Raw genomic sequence first — 13,569 nt, 5'->3', positions numbered from 1 at the left:
TGCCTTTATTATTATTACTAAACTAAGTTAACCACTGTTGTTGGGAAGCTTTACGGTAATGAAACCTTACACCTTACCAAAATCTACAAACGTATTTTGACTTGAGGTTAAAATGAACCAAGTTGGACTCGCTGAGTGGCAATATCTAACAGTTGTTTTGGCTATTACATTTTTTAAAGAAGGAAAGAATAACAGAAATGCAGCCTTAAAACGGGGTCTTTAACCTTTGCAGTAAAGCTGGGAGTATTGAGGATAAAGGGGCATTAATCTTTTTCAGCATGACAAACATGGGTTTCCGTCTCCCAACATGCATCTACTGTACCTAGACGAAGAGCTGAAACCACAAAGCATCTCCATCCCTATGTGTGTGTCTGCGGTTTCATTTCACTCTCACCCTGTTGGCTTCCTGCTAAATGTTTGATTAGGCTGTGAGTGAAGACAGCATCACGCAAACACTACTATCACACACACGGTCCTGGCAAAATGCTCTCAAGTTCTGTGACAATCATACTCAGAATGATCATATGTAAAGTTAAACAGAACAGTTACTGGGGAAGCCACTGATGCAGAGTGACAGCTGGGAGTGGGAGGGGTGGTCTTTAAGTGCCGGTAATCCCACAGCAGAATTGCGTGACTATTCATAATTATACAGGTCCTTCCCCCATTGGCTTACTGCCACCACTGTTAGCTACTGTATGATTGGAGGAAACGGTTCTCTTTGTTTTATGATACTAGGTTTTGACCTAATGACTCCCACTTGATCCCTAGTGCAGCGATTCGCAACCTGTGGGCCCAATGGATATGGTATGTGGGACCCAAATAATTGCCAAAACACTACATTTTACTCGTATGGGAAATATGGAAAGAAATGTAGCCTACAAATGTCATGGTATTTTTCTTTAAATCTTTATTTTGTATTTATTTTTTATTTTTATACAGATAAATAGGAAATAACTTAGTTGATCAGTCCTATCCTCGTTTACCAGCCTTTTCCAAGCTGGAACACAATTGATTGATCCTTAAAATAAACATGCTCTGATCACTTGAGTAGGCTGCGAACACTTTTTCAAATAGGCCCCTGATCCAGAAAATGCTGAGAACCCAATTCTGGGCATGTCACAATCATAGATTGTAAAAGAAATAGGTCACAATAGGCGAACGTTAAGTGATAATAGGAGAAAATCTGCCAAATATTGCATAATTTCTAGCTCACGTGTGCCTTTGAGACATTTGGTGTAGACTAGAGGGAGGAAATCAGGCGGCCAAGAATTGACCCTGCCCTGGAGGACCTTGGTCAACAAGGTATGGTGGTTTATGTGGTTTAGTGATATATAGTTTATTTTCCTTCCTGATTCAATTCACAGATGGACTGAATTATCAATTAAGTTTGCCCAAATCTGGAGTCATACTTTATAGACTGACATAAAATGAGATGACCAATGTCACAGCCTGGTCGTGAATCTTATCCACATTGAGACTATGCTGTTCCTATGTCCACATGGAAATAAGTTTAGAGTAGCAGAATAAAAGAACAGTAACCCCTCCACTGGAAACCACAAATGAGAACAGAAGAACAAAAACAAAATGGACAAAAAACAAACTCACTTTGTTTGGCAGTACAGGGTTTTAGACACATCAAGAACGTAATGCACAGCGCCATCATCTGGTCAAATGAGCACAAGTCAGTGCACTGCAAGTGTATGCATGTTTAATGAAATTATAAATATAGTAAATGTAATATTAGTTGATATTGACACTATAATGTTCATTTTATTCTATTTATCATTCAAACATTCAGATTCAAATGTATCTATCACTCATACAAGTGCAGTAAAATGTTGGGACAGTATAACAAGATACAGCCTAACAGGGTATAGGTTTAAAAGCCAAACATGACAAAGGAATGTTGAATACCACTGTAACAGTTGTCCCAAGACCCATTTCATGTTTGAACAAGCCTTTGGCAGGCTAAAAAAATGGATAGCCATTTATGCGATATTCAAAATCCCAGAGTAGATGTAACTGTAGAACGTGTGCTCTGTTCCAGTTGGTGCAAGGGGACGTTGGGAAACCTGATGGATGAGCAGAGGATGCAAAGGAGTTAGTAAATTGCATTACTACGGTTTATTACAGCATGAGGTATTCTATATGCTGCTTCTCCAGTTATGAATAATAGTACAATAATCTTCTCTACCCTGACCCCTGACCCAGTAATTCCACTCTCCCAGCTCGACTTGAGAAACGACTCAAAGACCAGAAATGCCACAAATAGATTTATTCATACGTTTCCTTTTTACAGCATACAACACTTAAAGATCACTTTATCACATTTTCTGCAAGCCATTTTATATACGTATACAAATGTATCCTAGAATACTTTCTGCAAATGTTAGCAATCAGTGTGACACTGAACGTTGAGAAAAAAAGTCAACAGAGGTGCATGGTGAAAAACATTCCCATTTTCCTTCAAATAATTGTATTGAGGTATTGAGAGCCAGCAACAGATATGAGGAAGTCAGTCTTCAGGTGTAGAAGCAGAAAGACAGTTAATCGTCTACTCTAGTGTATAGTTTGGGTTAACAACTAAGAATGGGTCGTCTTCTGTGACTCGCTCCTCTCCATCTCCAGCCTTCTTCAGTCCCGTCTTCGTCAGTTCAATGATGATGTGGTCCTGAAACATATTGTGACGTAATGCTAATTTCACATTTAGTACAATTTAATTTGATGAGGTGACTTCATGAATTATTGTTTTCAATTAACAATCAGATTCTATAATAGACTATTAGTAAAATGAAGGCACACAAGCAAACTCTGGCCATCAATGGGGTTGGCTGCAGCCAAGATGGACGTACAGGCATTCAGTGTGGCCTGGGGATAGAAAGTGCAACTTAAGCCTTTTTATTCACAGGGTGCAGGTAACAGAGTGACACCATTTCGATGTCAATACATCACTCTGTACCCAGTGAATAAAAAGGCTTCAGTGTCTTCCTTCTACATATTCCAGTCCCGTTCCTGATGCACCAGACCAGCCTAAATTTGGCTTGAGGAGCAGTGGAAACCATTTGTGCTAGACTATTTATTAGCCTTTGATAAGTACAGCACCATGGACAGTGACTTTATTCATTTTTAGTATTGCCCGTTTCTTGCAGTATCAAGTGTCAGTGTATGAAAAGGGACAAGAGCTAAAAGGGCGATTTATATAGTACTTAGTTGCATGCCAGTGTTGTGCACCAGAAATAGCCGATCTACAAGCTCACAACATGCCGCAGCTTGTAGATCTGCTTTTAGAGCTTCTATTTTCGGTGAATGTGGCAACTACTGTATCTGATGAAGTCAGTGATCTGTCTTATGTATAGGATGTGCTGCAGTTTCTTAATGTTATGCAGTATATACTAGTTTTTGACTTTTTCCACTGGGTTGAGGAACCATTTTTGTGAAGTACACTCATTGATCATTCAACATAAACAAAAGCTAAAAACCACTCACGAAATGGATGAGTCTGTGAAGGACTTTTTCCATCATGGACTTCTTGGCGATCAACTCCTCTTCCGAATCAATTTCACCCTCCATTTCCTTCAAATACCAGTTAATCAGTTCACTCTTCTTCAGAGAACACTCTGTATCCACTGAGGAGAAAAACAGCACCATTTTATTCAAAAGCCATTAACAAGTATAATAAATCATGGTTTAAAAAAACAACTTCAGTGCCAATACTTCCCATTATGGCCAATGCTTAGAATCCTACTAACTCATTACTATACATTTATGGTGTCATTTTATATTGACTTGTCAAAGGGATATTTCACTTCAAAACAAGTTTGGGTCATTGTACTCTGGCTTTTGTGAGAAGATACTGTACAATCCCTTCATATACAAACCCATTGTAACTTCTAGTCCATTTTAACCATGTTAGATTGATTTAAAACACTGGTCCTTGGTTCTGGTGACTATTATTGGCTTTCTAGTACACGAGGTGTCTGTTTTTTCCAATTACTATTTCCATTTCTTTTTTTGTAATTTCTTTTGAAAAAGTAATTGAAATAAATAGATAACATGGCCTCCGCACATATTATGAGGACAATATAATTCACCACTCACTCTCTTCCAACTTCTGTATGTGGAGTACTATAAGATTGGAAACCCGGCGATACTCATTAAATGTCATTTTCAGGACAGCCTTGGTCTTCTCTTTGATTGGCTGCTGCTCCGTTTCCATAATCTCTGCATGGTTCCCATTGGTTCCATTCACTTCCTCCGTTGGCGTGCCATTCTGGCCTGTACAAAAGGGCAAAGTTTGAAATTGAGTTGGCACATTATCTAGCCACTTTCAAGCTGGCATCCATCCAAGCATGTCATTATCGGTGCAACCTTCAGTTGCTTGAAGTCCCATGAGAAGTGTCCACAGTCAGTTATGATTTGGGGTGCTATGGCATCTGCATACTTTTTTACACAATATTCTAATTATTTTAGATGGATCTGTAGATTCAGTTCTTTCTTAGTTTCATAATAAAGAATGATCAAAAGGAGGTCTCTGGCAGATATCAAAGAAGACTTGCACACTATCAGGAACTTGCAAATGGTTTTGCTCTTTATTTTGACATTTCGGTCGTTAGATCTGTCAGAGATCTCCTTTTGAATATATGCACTTTTTGTCCTACGCATCCGTCACCAAACTTTGAGGTGTGCTTAAGCCTTGATCTAAATAATAAAAGATTATGAAGAGGGGAGGCATTTTTAAAATGGGGATTTGACTGAGGCATCCCCTCGCATCCCCTCAAAGCAATTGATTGTGGACCATTTGATTTTACTGCATATTGCAATGCATTGTACTAATCAGTTTTTAACCTTGTTTTACGCAATCATGTTTTATGGCCTGGTTGTAAAATTGTTTGTACATATTTTTGGGTCCCAACTCCCAACCATCTGCCCCACCAGCCGCTAACCCATCCAGTCACCGTTCATGTCCGGGTCGTCTTGCAGATCCTGGTCAAAATTGATGTCAGGAGAATCCACACTGATGATGGACTTGTTGATTAGACGAAAGGCCTCCTTTACATGTTTTGGATGGACCTGAGGATTATTACAGCATGTTGAGCCTGGGAGCAAATCTATGGAACAGGATTGTTGGGCTTGAAGAGTAGGACGAAGGCTATACGTCCTCCCAGTGGGGGCGTAATTATTTAAAATTGAACTATTGTTAGCATAATATTATCAACAGTTTTGCATAATTTCATACAGTTTCCTCTGTGTAATGTGATATACAGCATTTGAATGAGTTTGTATGTGTAGGCTGGTGTGCATACCTCATCAGAGGAGTATAGCTTAGCCATAGCTTCCGACAGCCTCAGCATGCTCTCTAGCTGCCGAACAGTGATCCTCCAGGCTGACTTGGTGCTGCCTACGCTGTCTCTCTGCCTCAGATGTTTGTACTGTTCCACCACAAACTCCTTAGCCTCTGGTGTTATCTGCATCAAACACACCAGATCACATTTTTCAAAAGCATTCTTTGATGTAATGTTAAGCTGTACAATGACAGTGTTTGTTTATATGGCTGCCTGCCTCTGCCCGTCTTGTTGAATATGGCAACCAATCTCCACAGATTCATTTATTAATTTGATTGTCGATTATTCATGGGAGTAAATGTGAAATTTCTCTTATCAAATATATACATAAATATGGTAGAAAAAGCAGAGTACATGGGTAATTGGGTATAATGTGATAAAAGCCCTGATGCTCTCCCTTTCATAACTTGGTGTCTTGCTTTAATTTAGCTTTGATGTGTCCTTGAATGTTTCTTCAAAGGAGAAATGAACCAAAAGTGCTCAGGACTGACCTTGGGTTGGAACTGCCTGGCAAACAGTATATATCTCTGGATCTCATCTGTAGAATAGACCCTCTCTACAGACTCAATATTTCTGCAGTGGAGGTCAACAATGCGGCGAGCTATAGCGTAGTCTGTCACCTGTAAAAACACACAAAACCTTTGTATTCTAGTCAATGATGCTTAACCAAATATTTACCATTACAACTATCATTTTAACCACGTCACCACTGCCCTCCAACCAGCTTTGTAGGTTTATTTTAGTGACCAGTTAAGGTAGGCACAGCTATATAATATAGACAATATACAAACAAAAACACAAATTAATACAAGGGGGATTCTTTACTAACAGTGTATAGACTAGAGGATGCCTTCCAATCCATGCATCGTGGGTAACTGGACTTCAAGGAACATATGATACAGATGTAAATACAAGCAGAAACGACTTTAACTTAATTATCACTGTGTCTTATGTTTAAAGTCAATAGAGCATTACTTTTTTTAGGAGACATGTGCATCTCTAAATGGTAAGACAAGGTGTTTTGTGCATACGTTATTGAAATGTCTGCTTAGGGCATGTCTTACCTCATTGCACTCATCTATCAGAATGAAGAACAGGTCAAATCGGGACATGATAGGGTCAGACATGTTGACATTGTGTTTCAGAGACTTGGCACGATTGTAGCGGCCATCAATGGGGTTGGCTGCAGCCAAGATGGACGTACGGGCATTCAGTGTGGCCTGGGGATAGAAAGTGCAGGTTATTCTCTAGACTGGGTCGTGAAGAAACTTTTTCATCAACGGTGTTCAAATGTTAACATTATATTTTTAGAATAACCACTATGAAAACACATCCTTTGAAAGAGAGACAATGATTCATTACTCAAGGTGTTCCCTTTGAGAATTTTCAATATTGAACCATGTCATTAATATACCTTAGAGGAGTTGTGTGGACATTTAAAAAAGTTCCCCCCCCTTCTGTGTTGCCTAGAACTGGAGGATTGATTTGGGGGTTTGTATTGTAAATCACACCGGTGTGATGTCATCTCGGTGTGATGGACCCTAGTTGGAACCATCATCCAGACCCATTTTGACTATGAACCAGTGGAAATGAACGGGGGAAAACGCAACATGAGACTAAATGAGACAGTGGGAAAATAAGTGGGAAACAAAGTGTGTGTATGACTAGAACCTTGACTCCAGCCTTGGTGATGGAAATGGTCTGCTGCTCCATGGCTTCATGAATGGCCACCTGGTCCTTCAAGTCCATCTTATCAAACTCATCAATACAGCACACACCCTGAGGACCAAGTCACAAACATTGACAATGGACATTGTTATGATGGAAAGAGGTAAGTGCTGACACAATGTGATGTACAAACCGTGACCCGGGACCAAAGCATTTTACTGGCCACAAACCTAAACAGCTACTTTGCATTCATAATATTATATTCAACATTATTATATAACACCTAAAACTATTTAAGACATCAGATTTTAAAGAACGTATACACACAGGGGATGGCATCAGGCACAAAACATTCTAAGCCAGGATTTTGATTCCTAATTGGGTCAATGTGTTATTTGCATCAACTGAATCTACAGTATACTGTAACATCACTTAATGTGACTGTCTCTGCTATCAAGTGGCAACATGGACTAACACCAGTTGATTGTTATAACAATTCCCAGTACAAACAGAACCAATGAATGAACCAATGACTAGTTGATTGCATCTATTCTACAGGGACCTCCATCACTGCCAAATCAGCAATGCTGCAATATTTAGAGACTCTGTTTGTATCCTTTTGGTTAAACATTTAATCTAGGACGGTAAAAATAAAATAAAAATCTTCCAAAGACACACAAAACACGATACACAAATGGAATGGCTGTGGGAATACAATCTTCTTACATTATCTGCCAACATGAGAGCCCCTGCTTCAATGACAAACTCATGGGACTCTTCATCTCTGACCACAGCTGCCGTCAGACCAGCAGCACTGCTGGCCTTCCCACTGGTGTAGACCGAGCGAGGAACAAACTCTTCCACGTGCCTGAGAATACACAATAGATTCAATAAAATTAAATGGCATTACCAACTCTGGTAATTCGGGTTAGGTCCCACTCCATAAATAACAGCAACCTAGACCAAAGATATGAGTCAACAATACAATAATACGTATATTGTATAAGATACAATTAGCTTTTAGGAAGCAAAGACAACTAAGTTCATGGTAAATGTGAAGGCAAGGCATGTGTACAGTATGCGAGTGTGAACATACTTGAGGAATTGGCTCTTTGAGGTGCTAGGGTCTCCAACAATACAAATGTTTACGTCCCCCCTCAGGGATGTCCCCTCCATAGTTGTCTTGGGGACGCCCCCAAAAAGCATCAACAATATGCCTCGCTTGATCTCATCATTACCTAGCAAGCAAAACACACACACACACACACAGAGCAATAGTTTGATCCCATTTTGTTTCGTTTCTGTAGTGTTCGGGTGGAAGCCTTATGTCCAAAACCATTCTTTTTTATTAACGCTTTAAAAAAGTGAAATTGGTTGAAGGGAGCTTGTTTTGATAAAGAATACAATGGTGTACCATGGATGGTCGGGAAGAGACTGGTACACAGGTTGTGGTAGAGGTTCTTGTCCTGGGTCATCTCAAACACCTTCTCCCACTCCTCAACAGTCATCTGCTTCTTTACATTCTCTGCCGTCTGCTCCTCCTGCGGCAGCTCTTTACCCCCAAGCTGACAAACAGATTTTAGTTGAGTTTAGCTAGTAAAGCCTTCATTTAGTGGTTGTTTTTTGGCCAGGGCACCAGAATACAAAAGGCATGTATACATGTGGAAGGTGCCGAGTTACCCAGCATTTCAAATGACTGGAGGAAGTATTTGTAAACTGAAATCAGACAACATTGTGAAAAAGGAGAGATCACTAAAAGAGAAACCTGAATGCACCGACTGTTGACTCCACTGTTGGGTTGAAACATACCTTACATGGTCAGGTTGTGTCCAGTAAAACTTTGCTTACATCAGTGCTAGTGAATGAAGCCAACTTCTGTGTTAAAATATATAGCCAATATATATATTTTCTACCAAAACCTTTAGCCACAATGATTCATGGGTTGGTGGGCTATAGTACCATCACATCTATAGAAAACATTAAATGAATGAAAAGCACTGGAATCTTCTCCCAGATGAGTAATATAACCAATGTTGTGTGGGGGCAAAACATCCCCCTCAATAAAAACAAAAAATCTAATACTGTTAAGACATTAGGTAAGAGTAAGTATGCAAGTCAGTGGTCTATCCTAAAGCAGGTTTTTACGTTTTACTTGCCATGATACATTTATGGTATATTCACTTAGTTGGCTGGTATATTCACTTAGTTGGCTGGTAAGAAGGCAAAGTTTGCTAGTTTTTGTTGTGTTCGTCTTAACTGCATTTGATACTAACCCGTGGGTTGGTAGGAGCGACGTTGCAGGCTAGGTAGGCCAGTCTGTAGGACAGTTCCCTCACCCCCAGAGCCTTAAGTCCCGCCAGCCCGTCTGCTTCAAATCCCTCCCTCCCTCCCTGTCTGTTGCTGCTCTCTGAACGAGTAGCTGAATTAAGATAATACAGAGAAAAGAGAACACACAAAGAGAAGAAGAAGAAACTGATTTAAACTAGAGCATTTTGAAAAATATCCAGTGTTCTAGTAAAAAGAGTAAAGAAATAGAATGATAGTGAACTACTGTATAGCCAGATGATCGGAGATCTCTGCCTATAATAGGTCTGATGACATCTAAATTCAATATAGAGGCTAAAACTCTAAACAACAACTGCAGTAACAGAACTATGCAACCATGCAAGACTTTAGGGTGGTCCTTCATATTGGGATGGTGATTGGATTTCAAAACAGTGGGCAGAGGTTTGTCAGCAGATTTTCTCTCTACATTGAAATAGATGTCATGTATTGGTTGGTGGAGATCTCAGATCAGTTGCCAGTATTCGTAGATGCAGCTACAACATTAAGGGGAAGATAGCTGAAAGATTTCTAATACATTACACAATCATGGCTACATTTACATGTATTTTGTCTCTCTTTTTTTCCAATGCAAATGCGATTGTTACAGAAACAAGACAAGTTTATGTCCATTTGAAGCATAATGCTTACATATGTAACTATAACTACTGTGTTCTACTATGTACTTGTAGAAGCCAGCGAGGCCACATCAGGCACAACTATGAGTGTCCCAGTGAAGTCACAGCGGTCCCCAGCCTGTGCCATCTCCACCACCTCTGCTCTCAGAACCACCTCCACGCTGCGTGGGATGGAGCCCCGGGGCAACTCTGCCTGGGTCTCCTGGATACGTACCTGGAGGAGGATGCAAGACACTCATTTAAAGGACAACTTTGTTTTTTTACAACAAGGGTTCATATTTTAGATTGCAATTAGATAAAAGAAAAAGAGAGTGTTAAAATGTTTAAATTTGCTTCGTTCTAATGTTTTATTGCGTTTACCGTGCTAAAATGTGGGGCATGCGTACGCATGGGGGCATGCGTACAAGTGGCTAAATATGTCTTTTTAGACACAATAAGCCAGCAGTTTCTTTATTGCTATTTACAGTAACACTTCTAGCCCCCATAAATCACATCCAACCATGAAAGGTTGCGTTGTATCTTGGGAATGGGCTTATTCTGTGTAAAATGACATATTTAGCCACTTGTACGTATGCCCCAAACCACTGAAATAAGAATCTCTAAAACAATAGAAAGTAAATGAAATAATTTTAACACTCATCTTTTATATTATTTAATTACAATCTAAAATATGAACCCTTGTTGTAAAAAACTAAAGTTGTCCTTTAAGGAATCGTTAATATTGTTTATGCATCCGAGCACGTGTGATTAGTGGAAGTTGGTAAAAAAAAAGGTGTCATACGTTTCCTGCTGAGCCAGTCAAACGAAGCTATGGGAAAATGAACTGTAACAGGAAACAGGTATGCCACCTTCTGAATACTAGTGGGACTACAGTTATGCACAGAGCCGATTACCAATTTGTTAGCATATTCTGACTCTATAGTCTTGAGGCAATGACTCATTTAGGCTTTCACCATACACACAAATCTCTGCACATTGTGGATCACACGACTGCTGGGAGAGCCTCGTCATATATGTGACCCTCGTCTGTGTTCTGTCACATTGTCGAGGGTAAATGGTTTGTTTGACACAATGACAAACATCACCTTGTCTAAACACACATTATGCCACATATACTGTACAACATATCACCGATGCCATGAACAAGTTAGGTACTGACTACTGACCAACTTTATACATAAGAGGTGTTATGTCAGACTGGCAATATTAACCAAGTACAACTCGCAGACATAATACCTTCTGAAAGTCAACAAAGCGAGACTTGTTGGGGTCCAGCATGAAGCGCTTTCGGTTGGCGCACACAGGGTTCTTGCAGATGCTGGGCTGGGTGTATTTAAACTGCTGCTCCACATTGTTGATGACCGACTGGCAGTCGAGACAAAGAAACGTTGCACTGACCAACTCAGGATGGACGGGGTGAGTTCGCACCACCTGCCCACTGATGCGGAGCAGAGAGCCGACACGTGCTGTGGACAGCTCTCGGATCCTGCCAAAAGAGTGGCATATCACAGGCACGTGCACACATACAGTAGACATCAAAGGGGGCTTGAGCCCCTGCCCTTTTACACAGCAGTAAGTGCCCTCTCCAGACCATGAATGCAAATCCCCCTTTCCATGTCCTACAGCATTCAGGAGACTTGTCTTTTCCGAACTCTCCTGAACTTGAATGCAACATTTTATGTTGAAAGTATTTGTCCTCAGTCTAGAAATTCACATTGTAGGCCGCACACTGAAAATAGCTGATCTACAAGCTCTCAGAGCTTGTAGATCTGCTATTTTCGCATTCTTTGCCAAAAGAGCTCTTTAGGACATTTCAGCCCCTGCCCCTTAAACATCCTCTGCACGTCCCTGTCCACTAATAGTAATGGGACCAATAATCATTTAAAGGTACATGAACTTCTGCAGCCAAAATAACAGACCTGAGTGTGCAGAACTGGACAGGTTCCACCGTGCTGGAAGAACTTACTTTTGCCTATATGGAAAGTCAGAGAAGGACACATAGAACTCTTTGGCTGGAGGGATTGTTCCGTGGTCTCTGGCGAAGTGACGCACAGCCCGACATAAAAAAGGATAGACCCTGTGTAGACAGACAGGTATTATGTTATTTTTAAATGACATTACAGGGAGACTGGAACCCGTGGACAGACGGTTAAGAAGACTACTTTCTGGTCCTGGGCTCAAATTATTCAATTACCTGTAATATTCCTCCTGAATGGTGGTTGCAAGTTGCTGGTTGAAGAGTTCAATGTTAGGGAAGCTCACGGTGAGGGTGTTTCTTTCGGGTCGAATCAGTTCCTCCGCCTCCTGGAGGTACAATATCTCACCAGTTGGGCCTTGAAATCTTTGAACCAAAATGTATAAGGCACAAGATGTGTAAGAGGAGGGCCCGGGGTGGTAACATTAATGCAAAATAGCCACGTAGTCTTTCTGATAGTAATCACTGCTACAGAATGTTTGCTACAGAATGTTTATATGGGATCTCCTTGTCTCTCCAGTTCTTATAGTAAACAACAGACACTTATGTTCAATTCAGGATACCAATTTTATCCAATCAGGAGAGAGAACTATTAGACAATGGCAGTAATGAAACTAATAAATTGGTACACAGTTTTAAATGAAAACTATGAAGCTAATAAATGTGTTCTCTCCCCTGATTGGATGAAATTGGTGATTGTGGTGGTGTGACCCACATGAAAATGCATTTTCAAGTTCAAGCTTTGTTCCAGTCTTTAATAAACAACAAACAGATTACTGTAATAAACTGATGAGTGTTTATTTAAGAGCTGGAGGGATGAGGGGACCATTGTTATCTACTGAACAAACAAACACTATAAATGTAACTTTTGTTTCAACTTTTTACAGTTACACCACATTTGATTGTGTGTAGGCTAGCTTTTGTTGTGTGTGGGCTTCGAGGCTTATTTTCTATTCTATTTAATTAAAACTCTCATGGCTCTTTTGGGGCAACCTCACCGGCCTCAGACGCGCATCGATCGTTGGCACTTTGCTCATCATGTTAAACTTAAGTTTAGTTAATCAAGGCTGCTTGCGCTTACTCCTCCAGGAACTCCAGAAATAATTTCTGGCATTTCTCCGCGAGGTCGTCTTTCACTTGGACTCCGGCGGCTGCATTCTCGGCGGCCAGCGCAGGCTCCATCAGCACACAGTGGGTCAGCTCAGAGCTCAGGTCAGTGGAGAAGAGAAGGTTCGGGGGGACGCTGGACCTCACGCACTCTCTGTGACACGCTGTGTGTGGTGCACAGGTGCGCTCTGCCCTCTACTAATAAGCTCTGGAGAGGCGAGTGGCCCACGATGCACAACAGCGACCACTAGTGTCACATGTTTCAATCATGTGTGACCAATTTCGGTGTCGCCTGTCACAAGTGGTTTTCAAAGTGGATTCCAGGGACTCTGTGGGTTCCTTTAGTAGGAGACCATACAAGTCTGTAACTCTGCCAGACAGTGTACAAATGGATCCAATGATTTGGTTCCATTTGTATACTGTCAGAGTAAAGGGGAGACCTTGAAATTTGAAAGTTTGAGAAACACTGTCTGTCACACACTAAAATCATATGACACTAGTGGTCGCTGTTGATATG

General features: G+C 40.7%; 1 protein-coding gene across 1 annotated transcript; it reads right to left on the bottom strand.

Moving 5' to 3' along the window:
- Positions 1–2,396: 2,396 nt before the first annotated feature.
- On the bottom strand, positions 2,397–13,127 carry mcm6l (MCM6 minichromosome maintenance deficient 6, like; the record flags this gene model as incomplete). Its single annotated transcript, XM_080726920.1, has 17 exons — positions 2,397–2,671; positions 3,487–3,626; positions 4,099–4,275; positions 4,956–5,070; positions 5,304–5,465; positions 5,834–5,962; positions 6,407–6,562; positions 7,014–7,121; positions 7,737–7,878; positions 8,107–8,248; positions 8,425–8,575; positions 9,284–9,429; positions 10,019–10,184; positions 11,207–11,456; positions 11,937–12,047; positions 12,165–12,311; positions 13,027–13,127. 17 exons carry the CDS (start codon positions 13,125–13,127, stop codon positions 2,555–2,557), a joined length of 2,460 nt encoding a protein of 819 aa, XP_080583046.1. The 3' UTR covers positions 2,397–2,554.
- Positions 13,128–13,569: the final 442 nt, after the last annotated feature.

This window comes from Nannobrachium achirus (genome assembly GCF_963921795.1).
Source record: "Nannobrachium achirus genome assembly, chromosome: 5".
In the NCBI taxonomy this organism is placed as follows: Eukaryota; Metazoa; Chordata; class Actinopteri; order Myctophiformes; family Myctophidae; genus Nannobrachium; species Nannobrachium achirus.
This window is presented reverse-complemented; position numbering and strand designations above follow the sequence as displayed.